This window comes from Rhizophagus irregularis, chromosome 7, assembly GCF_026210795.1.
Source record: "Rhizophagus irregularis chromosome 7, complete sequence".
NCBI lineage: Eukaryota > Fungi > Glomeromycota > Glomeromycetes > Glomerales > Glomeraceae > Rhizophagus > Rhizophagus irregularis.
In genome coordinates this window covers 1,871,581-1,893,567 of record NC_089435.1, presented here as the reverse complement: position 1 = coordinate 1,893,567, position 21,987 = coordinate 1,871,581, and the positions used below count along the sequence as shown (strand labels likewise).

The window sequence follows — 21,987 nt, the reverse complement described above, 5'->3', positions numbered from 1 at the left end:
TCTTTGATGGTAAAATTGTGGTAAATCTCTCCAAGTATCTTTAATTAAATTAAAACTAATTATTTTAAAAGTACATTGCATTATCCAAGTTTTAATAAACCACAAAGAAATATTTAAAGTGACAGCTCGTTCATCCATCGGATATACTCACCGAGTTGATAATTCATCCTTGTTTAAGCATATTAACGAGGCGTTTAATGAACAACCGATCTTTGATCACGATCACCCAGTATTTCTATTAATTCACCATATCATACCAACAGAATTATCTTTTTTATTCCACAACTATTTGGGTAAACACGTACGAAGATTTTCCTTCAATATATCAACCTTTTCATTATAGACCTATAAGAGGCGACATGGCATAACCAAAAAATAGAAAATAAATTATAGATTCGATAACAAAACTCTACTAGACGATCTAGTAAAAGGAAACGAACGCAAGGTTCAAGTGTTTTATTGACACTGATCCAGATTAATCTATGTAGCACAACTTATGATATTGACAGAAGCTGATTAAAATAAAGTATTCTCACTCCTATTTCCTTTTCTATCTAAAAAAATAGTAAAATATTTTTTTGAAAGTCCGTATGCATATACCTCCTTGAAAATGAATACGCACAATTATTTAAACTACTATTTTCGCGTAACCGATAAATTTTTTTTTTTTTTGGACATGATGTAGTCTACTTCAGAATTTGATTGATTGGGAGATAGCCCAGCCCAATAAACACAATTGATCAAAATGTCGATCGATCAAATTCTTGATGCAGAAATACTGTAAGGGCGGAATTTACTCTAGTGATATTATTAATTTTAGGCCGCAGTATTTTATTATAAAATTTTTGTGTTTTAAATTTACTGCGGTCCTGAATGACGGGACTACGACCTTGGCTAATTAGGATTAGGAACGTTGATCAACAATGATGTAAATGATGTAAGGGGATAGAGTAGTAAACAGAATAACCAATCGGAACTAGAAAATAAGATATTATATTTAATAGAACAATTGGTTCGAGGAAATTATTATTTTAATTGTTCTCAGAATTTGATGAAGTATAGAATTTAGAAATTCTTTTCTTTCTTGAAATTTTCATTTTCATTTTCATTTTCATTTATTTTATTTTCGTTAAGAAACTCGGGATTATTATAATTCTATTCCATATAATAAACAATTATTTTTGTAGCTTGATGTGGCAAACGCTTTTGTGGCGGAGTCAAGTGCTACAATACACAAAATACTGTTATCGGACTTAAAATTTAAGAGCTTAAGAGATAGCTTAATATCAACCTGTGGGAATTTTGAAATTCTGTTATCGGACTTAAAATTTAAGAGCTTAAAAGATAGCTTAATATCAGTATCTGAAAAAATTTTCCTGAGCCTGAGTTTTTTTTTTTTTTAGATACGGGATTATAAACGTATCATCGTATCATGAAATCAAATTGATCAAATACCGTGAGAATTTTTTCATGAATAACCGTAAAAATTTTTTCGATATAAAGGTAGCTTATATTTTTCAATTGCGTCTTTACTGTTTGGTCTTGATTTCTTCTAATAACTTACTTATGTCAGAAACACACAATCTTCGATATGCCGACTATTGGAGGCTACCGTACGAAAATTGGAACGAAGATTCATGGATGAATTATTTACAGAAAAATTATCCTGATGTTTCTCCTCGGTTAGCTCGTACATATTTCGTTGCAGAACTAAAAGTTCTGATAAATAATTTAAAACCGGACTCAAGAGAACATGAAAAGGCATGCACATTAAAATCCCGAATAAAGGTTAGTTTTACACGTTCTGTATAATTTGAGGGATACTAACGAGAGTAGTAAAAGTGCTACACCCTGTCCCGCTGGCACGGGGAAGAAGAGCGTCCAGACGATGTGAACCAACTCACGTCCGCTGCGGCGTGCACATTTTGCTACTGGGTTCTTATTAAGGTCTGCTGATTCTGTAGGAAGAATCAGCTATGAATCTCCCTTATGTTTTTGATTAAGGTCTGCTGATTTCGTAAGGAGGAGGAATCAGCTATGTATCTCCCTTATGTTAAGAATCTTACTCACATACACCTCTCTTTTTATACAATTTTATTTCAGAAAACCAATAAAAACAGAACATTTTCGGCTGGGAAGGTTGGGAGGGCTGGGAGGGCTGACAAAGAAAACCTACCACAAGGTACAGTAGCCCAGTTAAATAACTTGACTTCAAATGATATAAAAAATCTCTAACAAATCTCTCTTATTTATCAGTTGACTGGCGTTATCCTTCTTCTATTCACATGTGGATTAAACAATTTCCACCATGTGATAAAAAAAGAAAGGTATGCCTTTCATCTCTCTTTTCAATTTATGTTTGCTTTGCCTTTCCAACTTAATAATATTCTTTTTTAGCTTGTGACTTCTGTTGGTAAGGATTTTGAATTCCGTGGACGTGATAACACATTCAAAATCCTTTGGGAAGGAAAAAATGATTTAAATGGAATCAGAGGGCGATTTGAAGATATCAAAAACAACAATAAAAATGCTCACCCCATCCCTTTCTTGGCTGGGGGACCTGGAACAGGAAAGAGTCGATTCCTTGATGAACTTGAAAGGCTAACCAAGGAGCATGTTAACAAAGATGAAAAAATTCGAAAGACTTTTAAAAATATGACTTTTTTAAACGTTACGTATGGTAATGAATCACCTCCTACATCATTAGATATACGGATTGGATGCGAGGCATCCCTTGCATTTCGCATTTTGTTTGATTATTTCCAACCGGAGGGTTTTAATTTTAGAGACTTCATTAACAGTTGCAAAAGCTCAAATAAAAATATTAACAATTTAACCTTGGATAGTGCTCTAAAGACAATTTATACAGATTTTACAGAGCGAGTTATCCAGAACTCGTCAGCTGAAAAACAGGAAATTCTAATTCTGATTGTTGGAATCGACGAGTTTAACAAGTTATACAAAATAAATGAGAATTTTATGGATCTTATAACTTGCATTAGTGGAATAATGTGTGAACCACCAGCTGGGATTTTTTTTGTCCCAGTTTTATCTGGGACTATTGAAGGTCCTATAGAGGACTATATAAAAAGCTCTTTGTATAAGCGACTCCACCTTCCACTACCTCTTCTTGAGAATGATGATACAATTGAAATTTTTGGAAAGGCTATCAGAAATGAAGAATTTGTCCGTCGCAATCATCATTTTCGGCTTTGCATTTGTGATATTGGTGGTCATGTCAAAACTCTTGAATATTTTTATCGATTTTTTGTTGATCGCTTGGAGCAATTAGGGAACGGTAATCCTTATCAAGTTCAAGTCTCAGAAATTATTCAATCTGTCAAACATAGGATCATATTCGACTATAATTCAAACCGGTATGCAATTTATTTGGAAAGTACTCTCGCAAAGGCTATTTTAGGTTTACCCGTTCAGAAAAATGAGAAAGTAAACGAACAATTCAATGAATCATATGAAGATCTTGATCATGCGGGTATATTAAAACTGGTACAGTGTAAAGAGGAACACTACCAAATCCGGATACCCTATATACTGGTTTGTTTATTTGTTAAACAATCCGGAAGCAACGATTTAGTATTTTGGAAAGAGATGCTAATATATGAAGAAACAATGTGGTGGCAGTCATTTGAAGAATTTAATGCCCGTTTCTGGGCATTACGTCTTCATCTTTTTCGTTTAGCAGGTTATTCAATAGTGAATTTGAAGGAGCTCCTCAGAGGCGCAGAATTTTCTCGTGGCTTACCGGATATTGAAGTAATCCTTCCAGAAACAGCAATTCGATTATATCGATTGAAGCATCAATATCCTAAAAAACATCAATATCCTAAAAAAGGTGATGCTCCTGAATTATGTCAATTGGAAGAGAATGAAGACATGAATGTAACACAAAATGATTTTATTAATATTGAACGCCTTGACGAACAGTATATTGAGAAATACACTGACAGTGTCTTTATAAATGGTCCTGGAGCAATGTTTGATGTCTTTAGTATTCATAAAATAAACAACATAAATAAGACCTTAATTGTTATTCAACAAGTAAAGAAGACAGACCCCCGAGCAGAAAATTCTATGATCATTAACAACAATAGATTTAATTTTGAATTTAACAAGGTAGCAATAACTTTATTTGTAACTAATACGTGTTTAATTTTTTGGTTAATCAGTCCTATTATGTAGGTCTCGGAAGCTATGAAAAATGTTAGCACGGATGAATGGATTTTTTTATTTTTAACAGATGCAAGTGCGAAGGACCTAACTATAAAATGTAAAAATAATAGTGCATTTGTTGGTAAAGAACAATTTGAAAGTTTTTTTGGATATACATATTCCAGTAGGGCGCAGTTTGCATGTGGTATGTTTACTGATTTGATACCCATTTTTAATTACAATACTAATTGATATGATTTTGTATAGAACCATCAGAAATTCATATTAGTTCTGCACCAATCGAAATTCTTAACAAATATCTTGGTCTTGACAAGAAACAATGTAAAATTCTAAGTGTAAAACGTGCTCATAGTAAGATTTGTGACTTGGAAGATATGAGAGAAATGGTGGGAATTGGTAAAAATTCCAAGAGATTTAAAGTATTAAAAGAATTTGATGAACAGAAACGTTTAGTTTTTGACATGAAAAATAATAATGGCGAGTATTAAGAAGGTGTAATATATATTTGTAATTTATTGCATAATTGTAAATTATTTCTATATATAATGAATAGATAAAATAAAATAATTGTGATTCTGTATTACAATTGTTTTTGGCGTAATTTAATACAAATTCAATGAAAATTTTGGCACTCCTGATATTCTGAACAATAATTTGATTTTGTCAATCATTTTCTCTGAATCACATAAATTTAGCCGTTAGAATTTTTCTAAATATGGTAGTGATACCGCACTAATCAAGACCAGAAAAAAGTGAAAACATTTTATTTGATAAATACCATTTTTACTTTTCTTACTATTTGTATTTGCAATAAGCAGCTTCTGCAATTTTATATTACCATGATTATGAAATGAGAAATTATGGAAGTGAAATGGATTTTATAGTGAATATGGAAATAGTCATACTCAAGTGCAAACAATTAAGTTAGTTACATGCAATGATAGGAAGGTAACTATTTTTTAAAGACTACTTTATTAACATGAACATACAGTATTTATTTATTTACAATAAAACTGTTTATTATCTAATAGTTATCAAATATACTATAGACGAGAATCACTATGTAACCATATAAAATAAAAATTATTAATATAAAAATTCTATTAATAAAGTAGATAACTCATAAATTACTATAAATATTTTTCGCTAATGAATAGATATTTAGAACAGAACAAGGAGTGACAATCTTATTAATTTTTTTTTAACTATTATGAGAGCGAGGTTAGCCTTTCTGTTATATTTATTATAATACATCAACACTAATAGAATTTTTGCACAACTACAAAATTAATTTTTAATTAAAATTTAAATTGGTTCCACTAGTGAGAAATTATTTGATATTTTGCTAATTAATATAGTTTTAAATAAAATTCTTCATTTATAAAGATGAAGGCAGTGATAGTCTTGAAATTAAAAAGGTCTAATGGTATAAACATTACTTTATTTGATTTTATTACGAGTTGTTTGTTAATATTTGTTATCATTAGATATTTAAAGAATGTTATGATGGATACTAGAACCCGCTATTAATAAATGAACATTAGAACTTAGCATTTTCGTTAATATCAATAAAAAATAGTTTTTTCACATCTTCAACTTTTCTTATTTTTTTTCTACAACTATTACAAGTGCTCTTATAATGGTTTCTCAAAATTCATTCATAACATCCAAAACAAATTTTTAAGCTGGACATATTGTTCATTGAAAATACGAAAAGAGTTTTTATCGGCAACCCGAAAAATGAAAATTATTCGTAAAAGGAATGATCCACATGGCCATTCCACACACTTTAATCACACACCTAAGTCCTCTTGATCTATCCTTACCTAAAAATCATAATAATAACAATTTAATATATACAGTATATAAAAAAAAATTTCGGTTTGTTTATAAAAAAAAAACAAGAAAAAAAAAGAATTATAAAAAACATTAATAAAGAAAAAAAATTACATGGCCTTTTCCTTTCTGCTACAAACCTGCTGTCTTTCTTTACATAATCTTTTTTTTGTTATTCAGGTACCTCAACTTCAAATATTTCTTGAAGAAAAGCCATATTGATTTCATCGGCATTAATAATATTATGCATTTTATTTTTACGGGATTATATACTTATACATGAAATATGTATAACAAAAGTATTATAAATTTTCTTTTTATTAACTGTTAACATTGATAATAATTATTAACAATAAGGAAAGGACAATCTTAAAATAGGTAAAATAGGTAAAAATTATATACTAATTAGACCGCTCCAATAAATAGTTTCGTTTAACATCGATCCTCTCCCCCCCTCATTTTTGCCAAAAAATTGGATTTAAACAAACACTTTGTATTAAATATTATTGGTCAATTAGCTTTATTAGTCTACATGATTATTTAAAATGTATGTTTAAAATTTTATTATGATCCCCCAATTTTCTTGTGCCATATGATGTTAAATGAAATTACGAAACTATTCGTTGGAGCGGCCTTATCAATTTAGACAAATAAATTATCGTTTCTATTTTTTTTGGCTGGATATGTTTTTTCATATTTACTAAGAAAAAATAAATTTGTTCTAACTAAAAAAAATCATACAAAATATATTTATTCAAATAAAACAAAAATATATTTATTTCGATTATATCACAACACTGACTTTGATCAAAACCAAACGCAAAAAGTTAGTAAAAAAAATAATTAGGAAAAAAAATCCCAATCATTAATCCAAATATAAGGAGTGAAGAATGAAAAAAAAATGGCAAAAAATAATTAGATAAAAAAATTATTATTAAAAGTAAGTATCGTGATATTATTTTTTTTGGCTGAACAAAGTTTCAAAATATATTTATTCTAACTAAAAGAATCATATGAACTATATTTATTCAAATAAATATATTAAAAATTAAATAAATTTTGTGAATCTGTGAAATTTATCACAGTACAATTTGTTAATAACGTAATAATAGCGCAAACAACAGTCCTCTTAATAATGAAAGCCAGTTTTCTACATTAGTTCAAAATTGTGATTGTATTTCATCACTTTTATAATTATAAAACTACTGGTCGTAATACAATTCTCATTTTCAATATTAATTAGGGAACCATTGGTATGTCAAATATATATCAAATGTCGAATGTGAAGAATTTAATCTGAATTTTTAATAACTCATTTCTTGCAGGAGACGCTTATATATATTTAAAATTAAATTTTTATCCTCAATTTCTAAATTTTTTGGTATTAAAATATCCAAATTTTTATAACTATTAAAGTTTTTGCATAATCCATAATCTTTTTAAAACGAACCTCAGAAATGATATAACTAGTATTTTCTCCATTCACAGTAAATAAGCGAGATGTTGAAAAATTATAATTATTATATAAACAACCTTCACGTCGTTTAATATATGTTCGATAATCTTTTTCTTAATACAATCTAAGTTACAAAATTTACCAATTTTGAAAAATATAAGATGCGATAAAAGGTTTTAATTTAAAATTGCCATTCAACGACATCAACACCATCGCATACCATATGTTGAAAAAATAAAATTTAAATATATCACCTAGACAATAATGTAAACTGTAAAGAAAAACATTATATCGAATCAATATTAAACACATTGTAGTATGATTGGTTTAATTCCATGATGGAATAATATTATAATAACTGATATTAGTCTCATAAGAATTCATAAATCTTAACAGACATAGTAAATATAAAATAACGGAAATTTGTTAACGTAGTACGTTTAGACATAGAAAATGAAGCACGTCAATAGAAAGTTAAAAAAAAAAATCAAATTTTCATTAGAAGAATTGCCTACTTTCGAACAAATGAAAAAATCGTCATTATCATTATACAAAGAATGGAAATGCTTATTATGTGGACGTGGACTTGGAACGGTTGATCATTCCAGAGAATAAAGATCAATAAAATTAAATGAGCAAGTAGAAAATTTTTATTTTCAATAACGATATACGGTATATCAACTTTCAGATATATGGAGTATACAACACGATGAAAAGTATTGACGTTTATTGAAAGAATATTTCCTTTATCACTTTATTATTTTATTTTAAAAGTACTATGTAAATAGTCATTAAATATTTTATTTGAATATCGTAATTTTATTTTTCTTAACTGTTAAGTTTTAAATTTAATTTTGATTCCAAGTTGTAAAATCGTTAAGGAGTTGGAAAATTCATATAATAAGTAAAATATTAAAAATAGTTTAGATTTTAATATTCATAGAAAAATTAATTCATTAAATAGGATCTCGAGTGAAAAAGGTATTAGGAATAATATTTATTTCGGAGGGAATATATTAGATTTCTATAATGTTATATAATGTTTTCCTCACTTTTATAGGAGAAATAGATAAGTTGTAAGAATGGTTTGTGCAGGTTAAAAACAAGGTTGGCAAGTCTAGGATATTTAAATCTTAGCCAGGTAGTAGTGCTACATTGGAGATACTACTGATTTAATTATTTCCGTTGTTGTAGTTGTCTGCAATGTATTATTTTGCAGTATAGTTATGTACCTTTTCTCTTCAAAATTGTATCATTTCTGTATCTTCAAATTCTCGTTTAATGAAAAATAAAAAAATAAAAATAAAAATAAAAATAAAAGTTGTACAGTTAATTGATCATCAAAAATATAATTAAAAAAAAAAAATTAGTAGTCCAAAACAATTAATAAAAGGAAACAAATAAAATATTGATAAGAATAAGAAACACTAAATTTCTTGTTATATTACGAAATAATTTATTGTTCTAGATGGAAAAAGGTCATAATATCATATTTAATAACTTTTTTACATCGTTAAATGTGTAATAATATATATCCCCTCAATCTAACAGCTGGTCATATTTGCAAAAATTGAAGCAATATTCAAAATATCAAAGAAATTTGACTAACTTTTAAATTATTTAGACCATGTTCTTAATTTTTAATTGACAATATTTATCTTGTTTGTATATAAATTACCAATGATTTCGGTTATATTTATTATGTATAATGTTACTATTAAATTTATAAGAAATAATAATTATAGTATTACTCTAAGACATGCAATAATACTAGTAACAAATTGCAAATGAAAATAAAAATATAATAAAGCATAGTTTTAATAATTATCAAAAAACTGTAAAAGTACATAATAATAATATTTTTTATATAATAATTGTTAAATAATTTAACAAATGAAGAATAAACAATAGAATTATTAATTTTCAATCATACAATCAAAGCCCTGAGACTCTTCTTGAACTAAAATTTCAGTAAGTCTGCGACTTGTATAATATGCTTGTGAATGATATTGTATAATAGAAGTATTTGCTTGTGCTTGTACTAAACTTTGTTTGATTTTACAAATTCAAACATATCATTTTTTAATTGATTATCAATAACAGGTACTTCATATTCATAATTTTCATCCCTGTTTATTTCATAATATTCATTAATACATCTAATCCATTCAGATATAATATGTTCAAGAGTTATTATAGTTGGTCTATTGGAAGGATCTGAATCCCAACATTTTTTCATTAAATCTATATAACATTTTGGAGTATTTTTTATAATTTCAGGGCGTCTTCCTTCTTTACAAATACTTAAGGTAAGGTTATGATCATGTGCTTTATGATTAAATGGAGGAATACCTGAAGTAAATTCCCACATTATCATTGATAAACTATATATATCACTTGCTGGAGTATAGGATTTTTTTCTTAATATTTCAGGCGCCATATAAGGTAAAACTCCATAAATTTCATTAACTTTATTATCAGAATTTTGTAAATCATTTATAGGTTTACATAATCCTAAATCAATAATAAATGATTCATTGTAATTATCTGATATTAAAATATTACCATCATGAAAATCACCATGAGTTAAATCTGATTCATGAATTATTTTAAGTCCTAATATAATTTTTTTCAATAATTGTAACTTAACTTGCCACTTAAACTTAATTATATTCGGTAAACATTTTCTTAAACTTCCATTCTTTGCATAACTCATTACTATTATATAATTTAAATTATTCGGATCTTGAGTAAATCCAAAGAATTGAATAAATTTTGAGAATGACTTTTTCTGACAATTATAATAGTATTTCCACTGTATAAAAAACAAAGTTAATTTTTGCAAAAGAAAAAAAATTTGTTAATAAATATAATAATATACCTCATCCAGAAATTTACTATTTAAATTTGATGAATTATTAAGTGTTTTAAGAATAACCTCATAGCTTAATTGTCTATCCCATTGTTGTTTGTCAAAATTCCAACTAAAAATTGGGCCATCTAACCATATAGCTTTATGAATTTCACTAAATCCTCCTTTATTATAATAATTAATATTTGACAATTTATTATAGGGTATCCATTCTAAAATTTCATAACTATTTTTGGCATTTAGTTGTGCTTCTTGAATAAATTTATCAATAAATTCATTTTCACTAGTCCATTTTGAAAAATCTTGTTGAAATCGTTTAGCATTACATTTTTGGCACCACTGGTAATTAGTATATGGTTGTTTGCATATATTACATAATTCAACTTCATTTTCAGAATCTATTTTGTTACTTTCTATAACTTTTTGATGCCAATAAAAGGCTTTTTCTAAATTCTTTTCTATTCCTTCTCCATTATTATAACATGTTGCTAAATTATTCATTGCATCTTCATTACCATTTTCTGCTGCTTTTTGATACCAAAGAAAGGCTTTTTCTAAATTCTTTTCTGTCCCTTTTCCATTTTTATAACATGTAGCTAAATTATTCATTGCATTAGTATATTCACTTTCTGCTGCTTTCTGATACCAAAGAAAGGCTTTTCCTAAATTCTTTTCTGTTCTTTCCTCATTTTCATAACATATGGCTAGAAAAAACATTGCTCTTTCATTACCATTTTCTGCTGCTTTTTGATACCAATGAAAGGCTTTTTCTAAATTCTTTTCTGTTCCTTCTCCATTACAATAACAATTGGCTAAATTAAACATTGCATTAGTGTAACCATTTTCTGCTGCTTTTTGACACCAAAGAAAGGCTTTTTCTAAATTCTTTTCTGTCCCTATTCCATTTTCATAATATGTGGCTAAATTAAATATTGCATCTTTAATACCATTTTCTGCTGCTTTTTGACACCAAAGAAAGGCTTTTTCTAAATTCTTTTCTGTTCCTTCTCCATTTTTATAACATGTGGCTAAACTACACATTGCATTAGTGTAACCATTTTCTGCTGCTTTTTGACACCAAAGAAAGGCTTTTTCTAAATTCTTTTCTGTTCCTTCTCCATTATTATAACATGTTGCTAAATTATTCATTGCATCTTTATTACCATTTTCTGCTGCATATTTATACCAATGAAAGGCTTTTTCTAAATTCTTTTCTATTCCTTCTCCATTTTTATAACATATGGCTAAATTAAACATTGCATTAGTATACCCAATTTCTGCTGCTTTTTGATACCAAAAAAAGGTTTTTTCTAAATTCTTTTCTGTTCCTTCACCATTTTTATAACATATGCCTAAATTAAACATCGCATCAGTATAGCCATCTTCTGCTGCTTTTTGATACCAATGAAAGGCTTTTTCTAAATTCTTTTCTGTTCCTTTTCCATTTTTATAACATATGGCTAAATTAAACATTGCATTTTCTAAACCAATAACTGCTGCTTTTTGATACCAATAAAAGGCTTTTTCTAAATTATTTTCTGCTTGTTCTCCATTTTCATAAAATATGCCTAAATTAAACATTGCTTTAATATGATTTTTTTCTGCTGCTTTTCGATACCAACAAAAGGCTTTTTCTAAATTCTTTTCTGTTCCTTCTCCATCATAATAATTATTAGCTAAATTAAACATTGCTCTCTCATTACCAATTTCTGCTGCTTTTTGACACCAATAAAAGGCTTGTTCTAAATTCTTTTCTGTTCCTTCTCCATTTTCATAATACATGGCTAAATTAAACATTGCTTCTTCATCACCAACTTCTGCTGCTTTTTGATACCAATAAAAGGCTTTTTCTAAATTCTTTTCTGTTCCTTCTCCATTATGATAACATATAGCTAAATTAAATATTGCTTCTTTAATACCATTTCCTGCTGCTTTTTGACACCAATAAAAGGCTGTTTCTAAATTCTTTTCTATTACTTCTCCATTTTTATAATATATAGCTAAATTATTCATTGCTCCTATATATCCATTTTCTGCTGCTTTTTGACACCAATAAAAAGCCTTTTCTAAATTCTTTTCTGTCCTTTCTCCATTTTTATAATATATGGCCAAATTAAACATTGCTTTTTCATCACCAATTTCTGCTGCTTTTTGACACCAATAAAAGGCTTTTTCTAAATTCTTATCTGTTCCTTCTCCATTATGATAACATATGGCTAAATTAAATATTGCTTCTTTAATACCATTTTCTGCTGCTTTTTGACACCAATAAAAGGCTTTTTCTAAATTCTTTTCTATTCCTTCTCCATTTTTATAATATATAGCTAAATTATTCATTGCTCCTATATATCCATTTTCTGCTGCTTTTTGACACCAATAAAAAGCCTTTTCTAAATTCTTTTCTATCCCTTCTCCATTTTTATAATATATAGCTAAATTATACATTGCTTCTATATTTCCATTTTCTGCTGCTTTTTGATACCAATAAAAAGCCTTTTCTAAATTCTTTTCTGCCCCTTCTCCATTTTCATAACATATGGCTAAATTAAACATTGCTTTAATATGATTTTTTTCTGCTACTTTTTGAGTCCAATGAAAGGCTTTTTCTAAATTCTTTTCTGTCCCTATTCCATTTTCATAATATGTGCCTAAATTAAACATTGCATTCTCATGACCATTTTCTCCTGCTTTTTGACACCAATAAAAGGCTTTTCCTAAATTCTTTTCTGTTCCAGAACCATTATAATAATGTTTGGCTAAATAAAACATTGCTTTAACATGATTTTTTTTTGCTTTTTGATGCCAATAGTAAAAAGCTTTTTCTAATAAACTCTTTTCTGTGCTTTCTCCATTTTCATAACATACGACTAAATTAAACATTGCTTTTTGGTACCAATGAAAGGCTTTTCCTAAACTCTTTTCTGTTCCTTCTCCATTTTTATAACATATGGCTAAATTAAACATTGCTTAGTTATCACCATTTTCTGCTAATATTTCTAAAGAATCAATGCATTCTTCACACCATAATTTTTCAGTAAAAAGTATATTGCAATACAAACAATTTTTGATACTTATTTTATCAGTATTTTTATTTAAGATATTTGACTCACTAAATTCAGTTTCCATTGGTTATTTTAGAAATTTGTTTTATGGGAAATAATATTTTTTTGACAAGTTTTTTTAGATAAAAAAATTTTTTTTCTTATTCAAATGTATCATGAGCGAGCTACTAGAAAGGAACATTTAACCAAAAGTAGAATTTATAACAAAAAAAAAAAAATTTTGGGCCATATTATTTCCAATGCATTCGATGCACTGATCTGCATTGAGAAATTCCAACTAGGGATGGCAAGATGGCCAGAAATGACGTCATTTCCTATATGGCAAGCCGAGCTGGACTAAACTATCAGGCATTGGGCGGGTGAAAAATCAAGCATGGATTGACAAAATGTTACACTGTGCCTGACATTTTACCTGTTTATGCTTGATATTCATCTGTCCGTGCTTGATATTTATCTGTACGTGTTTGATATTTTTATCTGTTCATGCTTGATGTTTATCTATCACGTGCTTGATATTTTTATCTGTTCATGCTTGATGTTTATCTGTTCATGCTTGTATGGCAAGCCAAATCGGACAAAAGTCTGTCAATGCACAGATAAATTTTCACAGTTATTCTTTGCCATTTTTAGTAATTTTTTGCAGATGATCTGTGATATTTTGCATATATTATCTGCGAAACTTTCCAAAAATTTTTACAGATATTTTTTCCAAATTTTCCCATTTTTTATTATCTGTGCATCAACAGATAATTTATCTGTACATTAGCAGATAATTATCTGAATATTAACAGATAATCATCCAGATTTTAACAGATAAATTATTCTAATTATTAAGATAATAATTTGCATTTTAGTTTTAGAGAGAATGGTATTAAATGTATGAATTTAAAATAATTTTTAAAAATTTATTTGTTTAATTTAAAAACAAATAGTACAATTGAGATATTAAAAAAAAAATTCATTCTGTTATAGTGTAAGATAAAAATATAATAAATAAATTATGTATCAAAAACTATAAAGTAATTATTATTTATTAACAAAATATTATAAAAAGTATATTAATAAACATTAAAAACTTTCCTTGTAAAGCAATAAATAAAAAATCATGAAAAAAAGTTTAAGTTTGACAAGTTTCAGACTTCTAAAAAATGTTTTTTTTTAATTTATCACACAAAAAAATATAAAAATTTAATGATAATTTATCTGCTATTACCCAGATAATTATCTGTTAATATTCAGATAATTATCTGTTAATGCACAGATAAATTATCTGTTAAAGTTCAGATAATAAAAAATGGGAAAATTCAGAAAAAATATCTGTAAAAATTTTTGGAAAGTTTTGCAGATAATAAATGCGAAACATCACAGTTCATCTGCGAAAAATTCCCAAAAATGGAAAGAAATAACTGTGATAATTTATCTGTGCATTGACAGACTTTTGTCCGATTTGGCTTGCCATATGCTTGATGTTTATCTGTACGTGCTTGATGTTTTATCTGTACGTACTTGATGTTTTATCTGTACCGTGCTTGATGTTTATCTGTACGTGCTTGATATTTATCTGTACGTGCTTGATGGTTTTATCTGTACATGCTTGATGTTTTTATCCGACCATGCTTGACATTTTTATCCGTCCGTGCGTTATGTTTTTATCCATCTGTGCTTGATATTTTTGTCCATCTGTGCTTTATGTTTTTGTCCAACTGTGTTTGATTTAATCCAACTATACTCGATAATTTTATCTTTGTCAAAAATTAGTTTCTTTGTCAGCACAGGGTTGATATTTTGTTGGTCACATGTTTTTAAGTTTAGCGTAGTTTTAAAAAAAATTTTTTTTTTATTGGCTTTTTTTTATAAACAAATTTTGTAGAGAATTTTTATTTTTAATATAGGCAAAGGCTTTGTTTGGTAGAATTTCTTTGGGAATTTTTAATAAGATTTTTTTGATAAAAAATTTCGTTAGAAAATTTTTTTTCATTGATAGGGACATTTCTGAGTTTTTTTTTTTGATGATAATTTCGTTAAAAACTTTTATTTGATAGAAATTTTATTGGAGAATTTTTTTTTAATAAGATTTTTTTTTTGACATATACTTAATTTGTTGGAACAATTTTTTTTAACAGGAGAGATTTTTTTTTTGATAGAGAATTAATTGAAAATTTTTTTTTTTTGTAGAAAATTATTTGAAGAATTTTTTTAATAGGGAAGATTTTTTTTTTGATAGATAATTTCGTTACTAGAAAATTTTTTTTAACTAGTAAGATTTTTTTTGATAGAGAATTTCGTTAAGAATTTTTTTTTAATAGGACTGAGGGAGTTTTCCTTGATAAAGAATTCTTTTGGAATTTTTTTTAATAGGTGAAAGTATTTTTGACGGAGAATTTTATTAGAGAATTTTTTTTTTTTGATAGAAATTTTCAACATAGAATTTTCTTTTTAATAAGTAAGATTTTTTTTTTTGATAGATCATTTCGTTAATAATTTTTTTAACAGGAGATTTTTTTTTGATAGAAAATTTTGGTAAAGAATTTTTTTTTTAGAATTTTTTTTTTAATAGGAGGGAAGTTTTTTTTTGATAGAAATTCTTTTGAGAACTTTTTTAAATAGGTAAGAATCTTTGAATTTTTTTTTAATAGGGAAAATGTATTTTTTGATGGAAGATTTTTGTTAGAAATTTTTCTTAATCAGGGATATTTTTTTTGATTGAGAACTTCATTAGAGAATTGTTGGTTGAAAAGTTTTTTTATTTTTTTGATGGAGAATTTTGTTAGAAGTCTCAATAGAAAATTTTATTGAAAATAGTTTTTTTTTAATAAGGGTATTGAGAATTTTGGCTTGAAATTTTTTTTTAATAAAGAATTTCATTAGGAATCTTTTTTTTTATAAACTAGAACTGTACCACTATGGCCGCCTGGCGGCGGCCTTCAAAATAAAATTAGGTGTAACATGAGCATAAATGCATAGTCAAATAAACACTTTTTTCAAAGAACCCCTAATTGCTTTATTATACTTATATGATAACTGGTAACATGATAATCTAGGTTTGTTTATGAAATAGGAAGCGGTTGTGATGCTATTTGTTCCAAGCGAGAATATTCTTTAATCACATTTGGATCTACTTTGAATGCATCTCTATTTAAATTCATTGTTTGAATTTGATCCCATTTAGGACATCTGATTCAGTTTTATTATTAATTATGATTTAATGTTAGTAATAAATTATTAAAAAAATTATTAGTAATCAAATTATTATGAAAGTTTTAATAGTTCGTATATATATGATCAGTGATCTATAACATATATTTGTAATATTATTATTAAGGATCAACAATTAAATTTTACAATAACTTCAATTTTTTTTTTTAATAAAAAATAAATAATATAATGTTTATTACATATAAGATATAAAAAATACCAGATAATAAAAATGAATTTTAAAAACAGTTCGTATTTGTCAGGTGATCTATGACATGCATAATAGTACGATCAGCAATTAAATTTTACGTTGACTTCGTTGACTTCAAATTTTTTTTTTTTTGAACTAATTATACTTTGATATAAAAATATAATAAATGCAACTTCTTTTATTTCATTTATTTCATTGAAAAATAAATAAAGTACTTATTACATATAAAATATAAAAAACAATAGATAATAAAAAAAGAATTTTAAAAACAGTTCGTATTTGTCAGGTGATCTATGACATGTGTAACATGATCAGCAATTAAATTTTACGTAGACTTCAAATTTTTTTTTAAACCACTTTTCTTTGACATAAAAAATAAAATACATTTTTTATTTTATTAAAAAAAATAAATATAGCACTTATTACATATAAAATATAAAGAACAGATAATAAAAAAAATTAAAGAAAAGATTATTACTGGGTTACGTTAGTTCATAAACATTATTTAGTTTTTTGTTTTTTTCTACCTCTTGTTAAATTTGAAATTTTTGGTGTATTATTTTTTTTTTAATATTTTCGTTTCTCTCTTCATTTTCTTCAATATTTTCATTTCTTTCTTCATTTTCTTCAATCTTTTCATTAATTCTTTCTTCATTTTCTTCATTTGTAATAGAAGTTTCACTATCATGAATTTCATCACTTTGTTGATTTTGTAATAGCAAAGATCTTGAAATATCTGCTATTTTAGTCATATTTGTTTTACGTTTATTTTTAGTTGGTGTCATTGACAATGATGGTTGTGTTGTTGAATTTTGTTATATGAGAGAAATTCTTTGTTCTATAACAGATTTTGAAGATCCTTCATTATGTGAATCAGATTTTGATTTCCATGGAACTACAATACTGTTATCTGATTCTATTTTTGCTGATACAAACTGAAATTCCAAAATTTCACAGTATAATTGATCTTTTGCAAAAAAAAATACTCCTGTTGTATGAACTGTTGAATTTTTTCTGGCTTTTGTTAACGCGTTCTTAAATCGCCCATTTGGTGGGTGAGTTAAATTTACAGTAAATGGAGTAAATTGATCCTTAGATAAATATGGCTTTACTTGTATTTGTAAAGTATATCCACTTTCTGTTAATTCTGCATACCCCAAAGTCTTTCCAAGAAGATGTTCAGTTGGTTTTATTATAGGAATATCTTCCTTATCGATAAGGAGTTGTACATTAGTTGTAATAGAGACGTTTATTGAACCATCTTGAGTTGTTGAAAATTTTCCTGTAATTAAGTATACATTTTCTGCCTTAAGTGGCGAAGTTACTTCAGATTCATCATCTGAATCAAGGTCTGTGTTATTTATTAAGGTCATATAATTGTAAAATTTATATATTTGAAATGCATCTTCATTATCAATTCGGGAAATAGCCATGCCTTTCTGCAAGAAACCATTATTAATAGTTTCATCAGTCACAGAGAGTATATACATGATGGTTGTAATGTTTGCAATCATATTTCGAAATTTTTTTTGAATCTGATTACTATTAAAATGAAAAATGAATAAAAGTGAAAAAAAGTAAATGAATTACTTATATTTATAAAAAAAATTATGACTTTAATATATTTATAATATATTTTATTTTTTTAAAAAAAGTAATAATATTACAATTATTTATTATTATCCCAGTAAATAGTTTTTGTATAAATTTGTACCAAATGGGCTCATCCATATATAATTGGCTCTAGATGGGCTTAAATTTGGATTATTGTTTGCATAAATTTGAGCTAATTTCGAGCCAATGAGCCCGTTTGGTATAAATTTATACAAAAACTATTTACTGGGTATTTATGATTTATGATTATTAAAAAAATGTGATTTTATTACAATTTATTACAAAATTATGATACATTTTATTTAAAACTTAAAAAAGTGGTTCATTGAAAAAATTACGATTTTATTATTTATTAATATATGAAAAATTTTGATTTTTATCAAATTTATTAAAAAAAATGCAATTTTATTGAAAAATTACGATTTTATTACAATTTTATTGCAAAATTATGATGATTTTATTACATTTATTTAAATTTAAAAAAAAAGTAGTTTTCATTGAAAAATTGCGATTTTATTATTTATTTACATTGAAAAAAAATTGATTTTATCAAAAATTTATTACAATTTATATAATAAAATTAATTTATTAATTTATATAATAGTTTATGATTGAAATAACATAATCTCATTAACTGTTAAATATTACTTTATTAATTAAATAAATGATAAAAAAAAAGGGTGAACTAATTTGTTTATAGTTACTATATGCGGCTTTAAATTTTCTAACCTGTGAATTCAATTTTAGTTTATTTTCATTGTAACGTAAATTTGTAAATTTATTTATTTTTTATTATTAAAAAAGTGTAATAATCTGTTGAAAAAAACCACACTTTTATAATTATAGCTATAAAAAAAGGGTGGTTTCATTGTAACTAATTTATTTATAGTTATTAATTGCGGCTTTAGTTCTTTTAACTAATATTAACATGTGAATTTAATTGTAGATTATTTTCATTGTGACGTAAATGATGATCATCTTTTAATTTTCAATTTGTAAATTTATTTTTTTTATTATTAATTAAAAAAACAAATAAAAAAATACAATTTTATTAATAAAAAAAGGTAGCTTCATTATAACTAATTTATTTATAGTCATTAATTGCGGGCTTTAGTTCTTTTAACTAATATTAACATGTGAATTTAATTGTAGATTATTTTCATTGATGATCATCTTTCGATTTTCAATTTGTAAATTTATTTATTTTTTTTTAAAAAAATGTGTAATTTATGGGAAAAATCACAATTTTTAATTTAATTAACAAACAAATAAAAAAATACAATTTTATTAATAAAAAAAGTACCTTCATTATAACTAATTTATTTATAGTTACTATATACAAGTTTCAATTTTTATAACATGTGAATCCAATTTTAGATTATTTTTACTTACTGTGACGTTAATGATGATCAACTTCAATTCACGAAATTTATTTAAACAACTGCTGTCCAAAAAACAATCAATTGATATATTGAAATTGAAATTGAAATTGAAATTCATTGCAATGAAACGAAATTTCAATTATGTTTATATATATTTTATATAAAAACGGACCCTGTTTTGCCATATTTGCTAACCAAATTAGGACCTACTTCCTTCCTTTTTTGGAATACAACTTATTATTACAACGGCCAATCACAATAAACAACACTATGAAATTTAGATCATCTGATTGCTAACAACTTTGTATCGTGATCTGTATATATTGATAAAAAATTGATTGAAAATTTATTGGAAATTTTTTATTAAATTTTACAATTTTAATAAATTTTTACTCCTCTTCGTCATCCCATAACTTCTTTTAATCTTCCATCGCTCCTTTTCGTCTCCCATCACTCCTTTTTGTCTCCCATTGCTTCTTTTCGTCTCCCATCACGCCTCTTCGTCTCCTATCACTCCTTTTCGTCTCCCATCACTCTTTTTTGTCTCCCATCGCTCCCTTTCGTCTCCTATCACTCCTCTTAATCTTCCCATCACTTCTTTTCATCTCCTATCACTCCTTTTCGTCTCCCATCACTCCTCTTAATCTTCCCATCACTTCTTTTCGTCTCCCATTAATCTTCCCATCACTTCTTTTCGTCTCCCATCACTCCTTTTTATCTCCCATCACTCCTCTTCGTCACCCATCACTCCTCTTCGTCTCCCATCACTTCTTTTCGTCTCCCATCACTCCTCTTCGTCTTTCATCACTTCTTTTTGTCTCCCATCACTCCTCTTAATCTTCCCATCACTTTTTTTTATCTCCCATCACTCCTCTTTGTCTCCAATCACTTCTTTTCGTCTCCCATCACTCCTTTTCGTCTCTCATCATGTCCTATTTCTCCTTTTTGTTTCCTATCACTTCTCATTACTCTTTTTTATTCCCTTTCATCTTCTATTACTTTCCATTACCCATTGTTATTTTATTTTTTTATTAGCATCTTTTTCCTTGATCATTGTAATTTACTTATCTTTTTTATTTCTTGTTATTGTTTCTTTTATTTGTACACTTCAATAAAAATAAATATGGTGATTTTTTTCTTTAAAATCGTAAATGTGACTTAAATTTTAATATTTGTAAATAAAATTTAATTAAATAAGATATTTTGAATAAATATATTTGCAAAAAAATTTTTTTAAAAAATATCTTTTTAATAATAACCGATCAAAAATTAGATAGTACATATATATTTGAAAAAAAAACCCAGGCGATGATCGCCCAGGCAATCCCAATTTTTATTTATATATTAAAAGTATTTAAAATAGTAGATTTTCAAAAATGTTTCCAATTAATAATAAAAAGAAAAAACACTTCAAACAAATTTCTGCTATATACTTTTCTTAAAGTTAACATTATTAACTTTTTAATTTATGTCGGCTCATGCGGAGCTTTACTAGTATATAAAATTTGCTTAATTTACTATGCTATTAAGGATTCTATCATAGTTTTTTTTAATTTTATCTTAATCTTATTAATGTAATTTAGTATTTTTTTTAATTTTATAAAAAAAGATCTCTAATGAAATTCTTTATTAAAAAAAAAAATTTCAAGCCAAAATTCTCAATACCCTTATTAAAAAAAAACTATTTTCAATAAAATTTTCTATTGAGACTTCTAACAAAATTCTTTATCAAAAAAATAAAAAAACTTTTCAACCAACAATTCTCTAATGAAATTCTCAATCAAAAAAAATATCCCTGATTAAGAAAAATTTCTAACGAAAATCTTCCATCAAAAAATACATTTTCCCCTATTAAAAAAAAATTCAAAGATTCTTTACCTATTAAAAAAAGTTCTCAAAAGAATTTCTATCAAAAAAAAACTTCCCTTCTATTAAAAAAAAAATTCTTTACCGAAATTTTCTATCAAAAAAAAAATCTTATCAAAAAAAAAATTCTCCAATAAAATTTCTATCAAATAAAAGTTTTTAACGAAATTATCATCAAAAAAAAAACTCAGAAATGTTCCTATCAATGAAAAAAATTTTCTAACGAAATTTTTTATCAAAAAAAATCTTATTAAAAAAATTCCCAAAGAAATTCTATCAAACTAAGCCTTTGCCTATATTAA

General features: G+C 26.2%; 4 protein-coding genes across 4 annotated transcripts; 1 reads left to right on the top strand and 3 right to left on the bottom strand.

Annotated features, from left to right (window-relative positions):
* Positions 1-1,566: 1,566 nt before the first annotated feature.
* Positions 1,567-4,679, top strand: OCT59_027213 (uncharacterized protein; the record flags this gene model as incomplete). Its single annotated transcript, XM_025314936.2, has 6 exons — positions 1,567-1,788; positions 2,104-2,182; positions 2,257-2,327; positions 2,398-4,134; positions 4,201-4,375; positions 4,438-4,679. 6 exons carry the CDS (start codon positions 1,567-1,569, stop codon positions 4,677-4,679), a joined length of 2,526 nt encoding a protein of 841 aa, XP_025184154.2.
* A 4,845-nt stretch (positions 4,680-9,524) lies between these two features.
* Positions 9,525-13,319, bottom strand: OCT59_027212 (uncharacterized protein; the record flags this gene model as incomplete). The annotated part of the gene is made up of 2 exons (XM_066136810.1): positions 9,525-9,727; positions 10,682-13,319. 2 exons carry the CDS (start codon positions 13,317-13,319, stop codon positions 9,525-9,527), a joined length of 2,841 nt encoding a protein of 946 aa, XP_065993261.1.
* A 4,037-nt stretch (positions 13,320-17,356) lies between these two features.
* OCT59_027211 (uncharacterized protein) lies at positions 17,357-17,575 on the bottom strand (the record flags this gene model as incomplete). Its single annotated transcript, XM_066136809.1, has 1 exon — positions 17,357-17,575. One exon carries the CDS (start codon positions 17,573-17,575, stop codon positions 17,357-17,359), a length of 219 nt encoding a protein of 72 aa, XP_065993260.1.
* A 63-nt stretch (positions 17,576-17,638) lies between these two features.
* OCT59_027210 (uncharacterized protein) lies at positions 17,639-18,337 on the bottom strand (the record flags this gene model as incomplete). The annotated part of the gene is made up of 1 exon (XM_066136808.1): positions 17,639-18,337. One exon carries the CDS (start codon positions 18,335-18,337, stop codon positions 17,639-17,641), a length of 699 nt encoding a protein of 232 aa, XP_065993259.1.
* Positions 18,338-21,987: the final 3,650 nt, after the last annotated feature.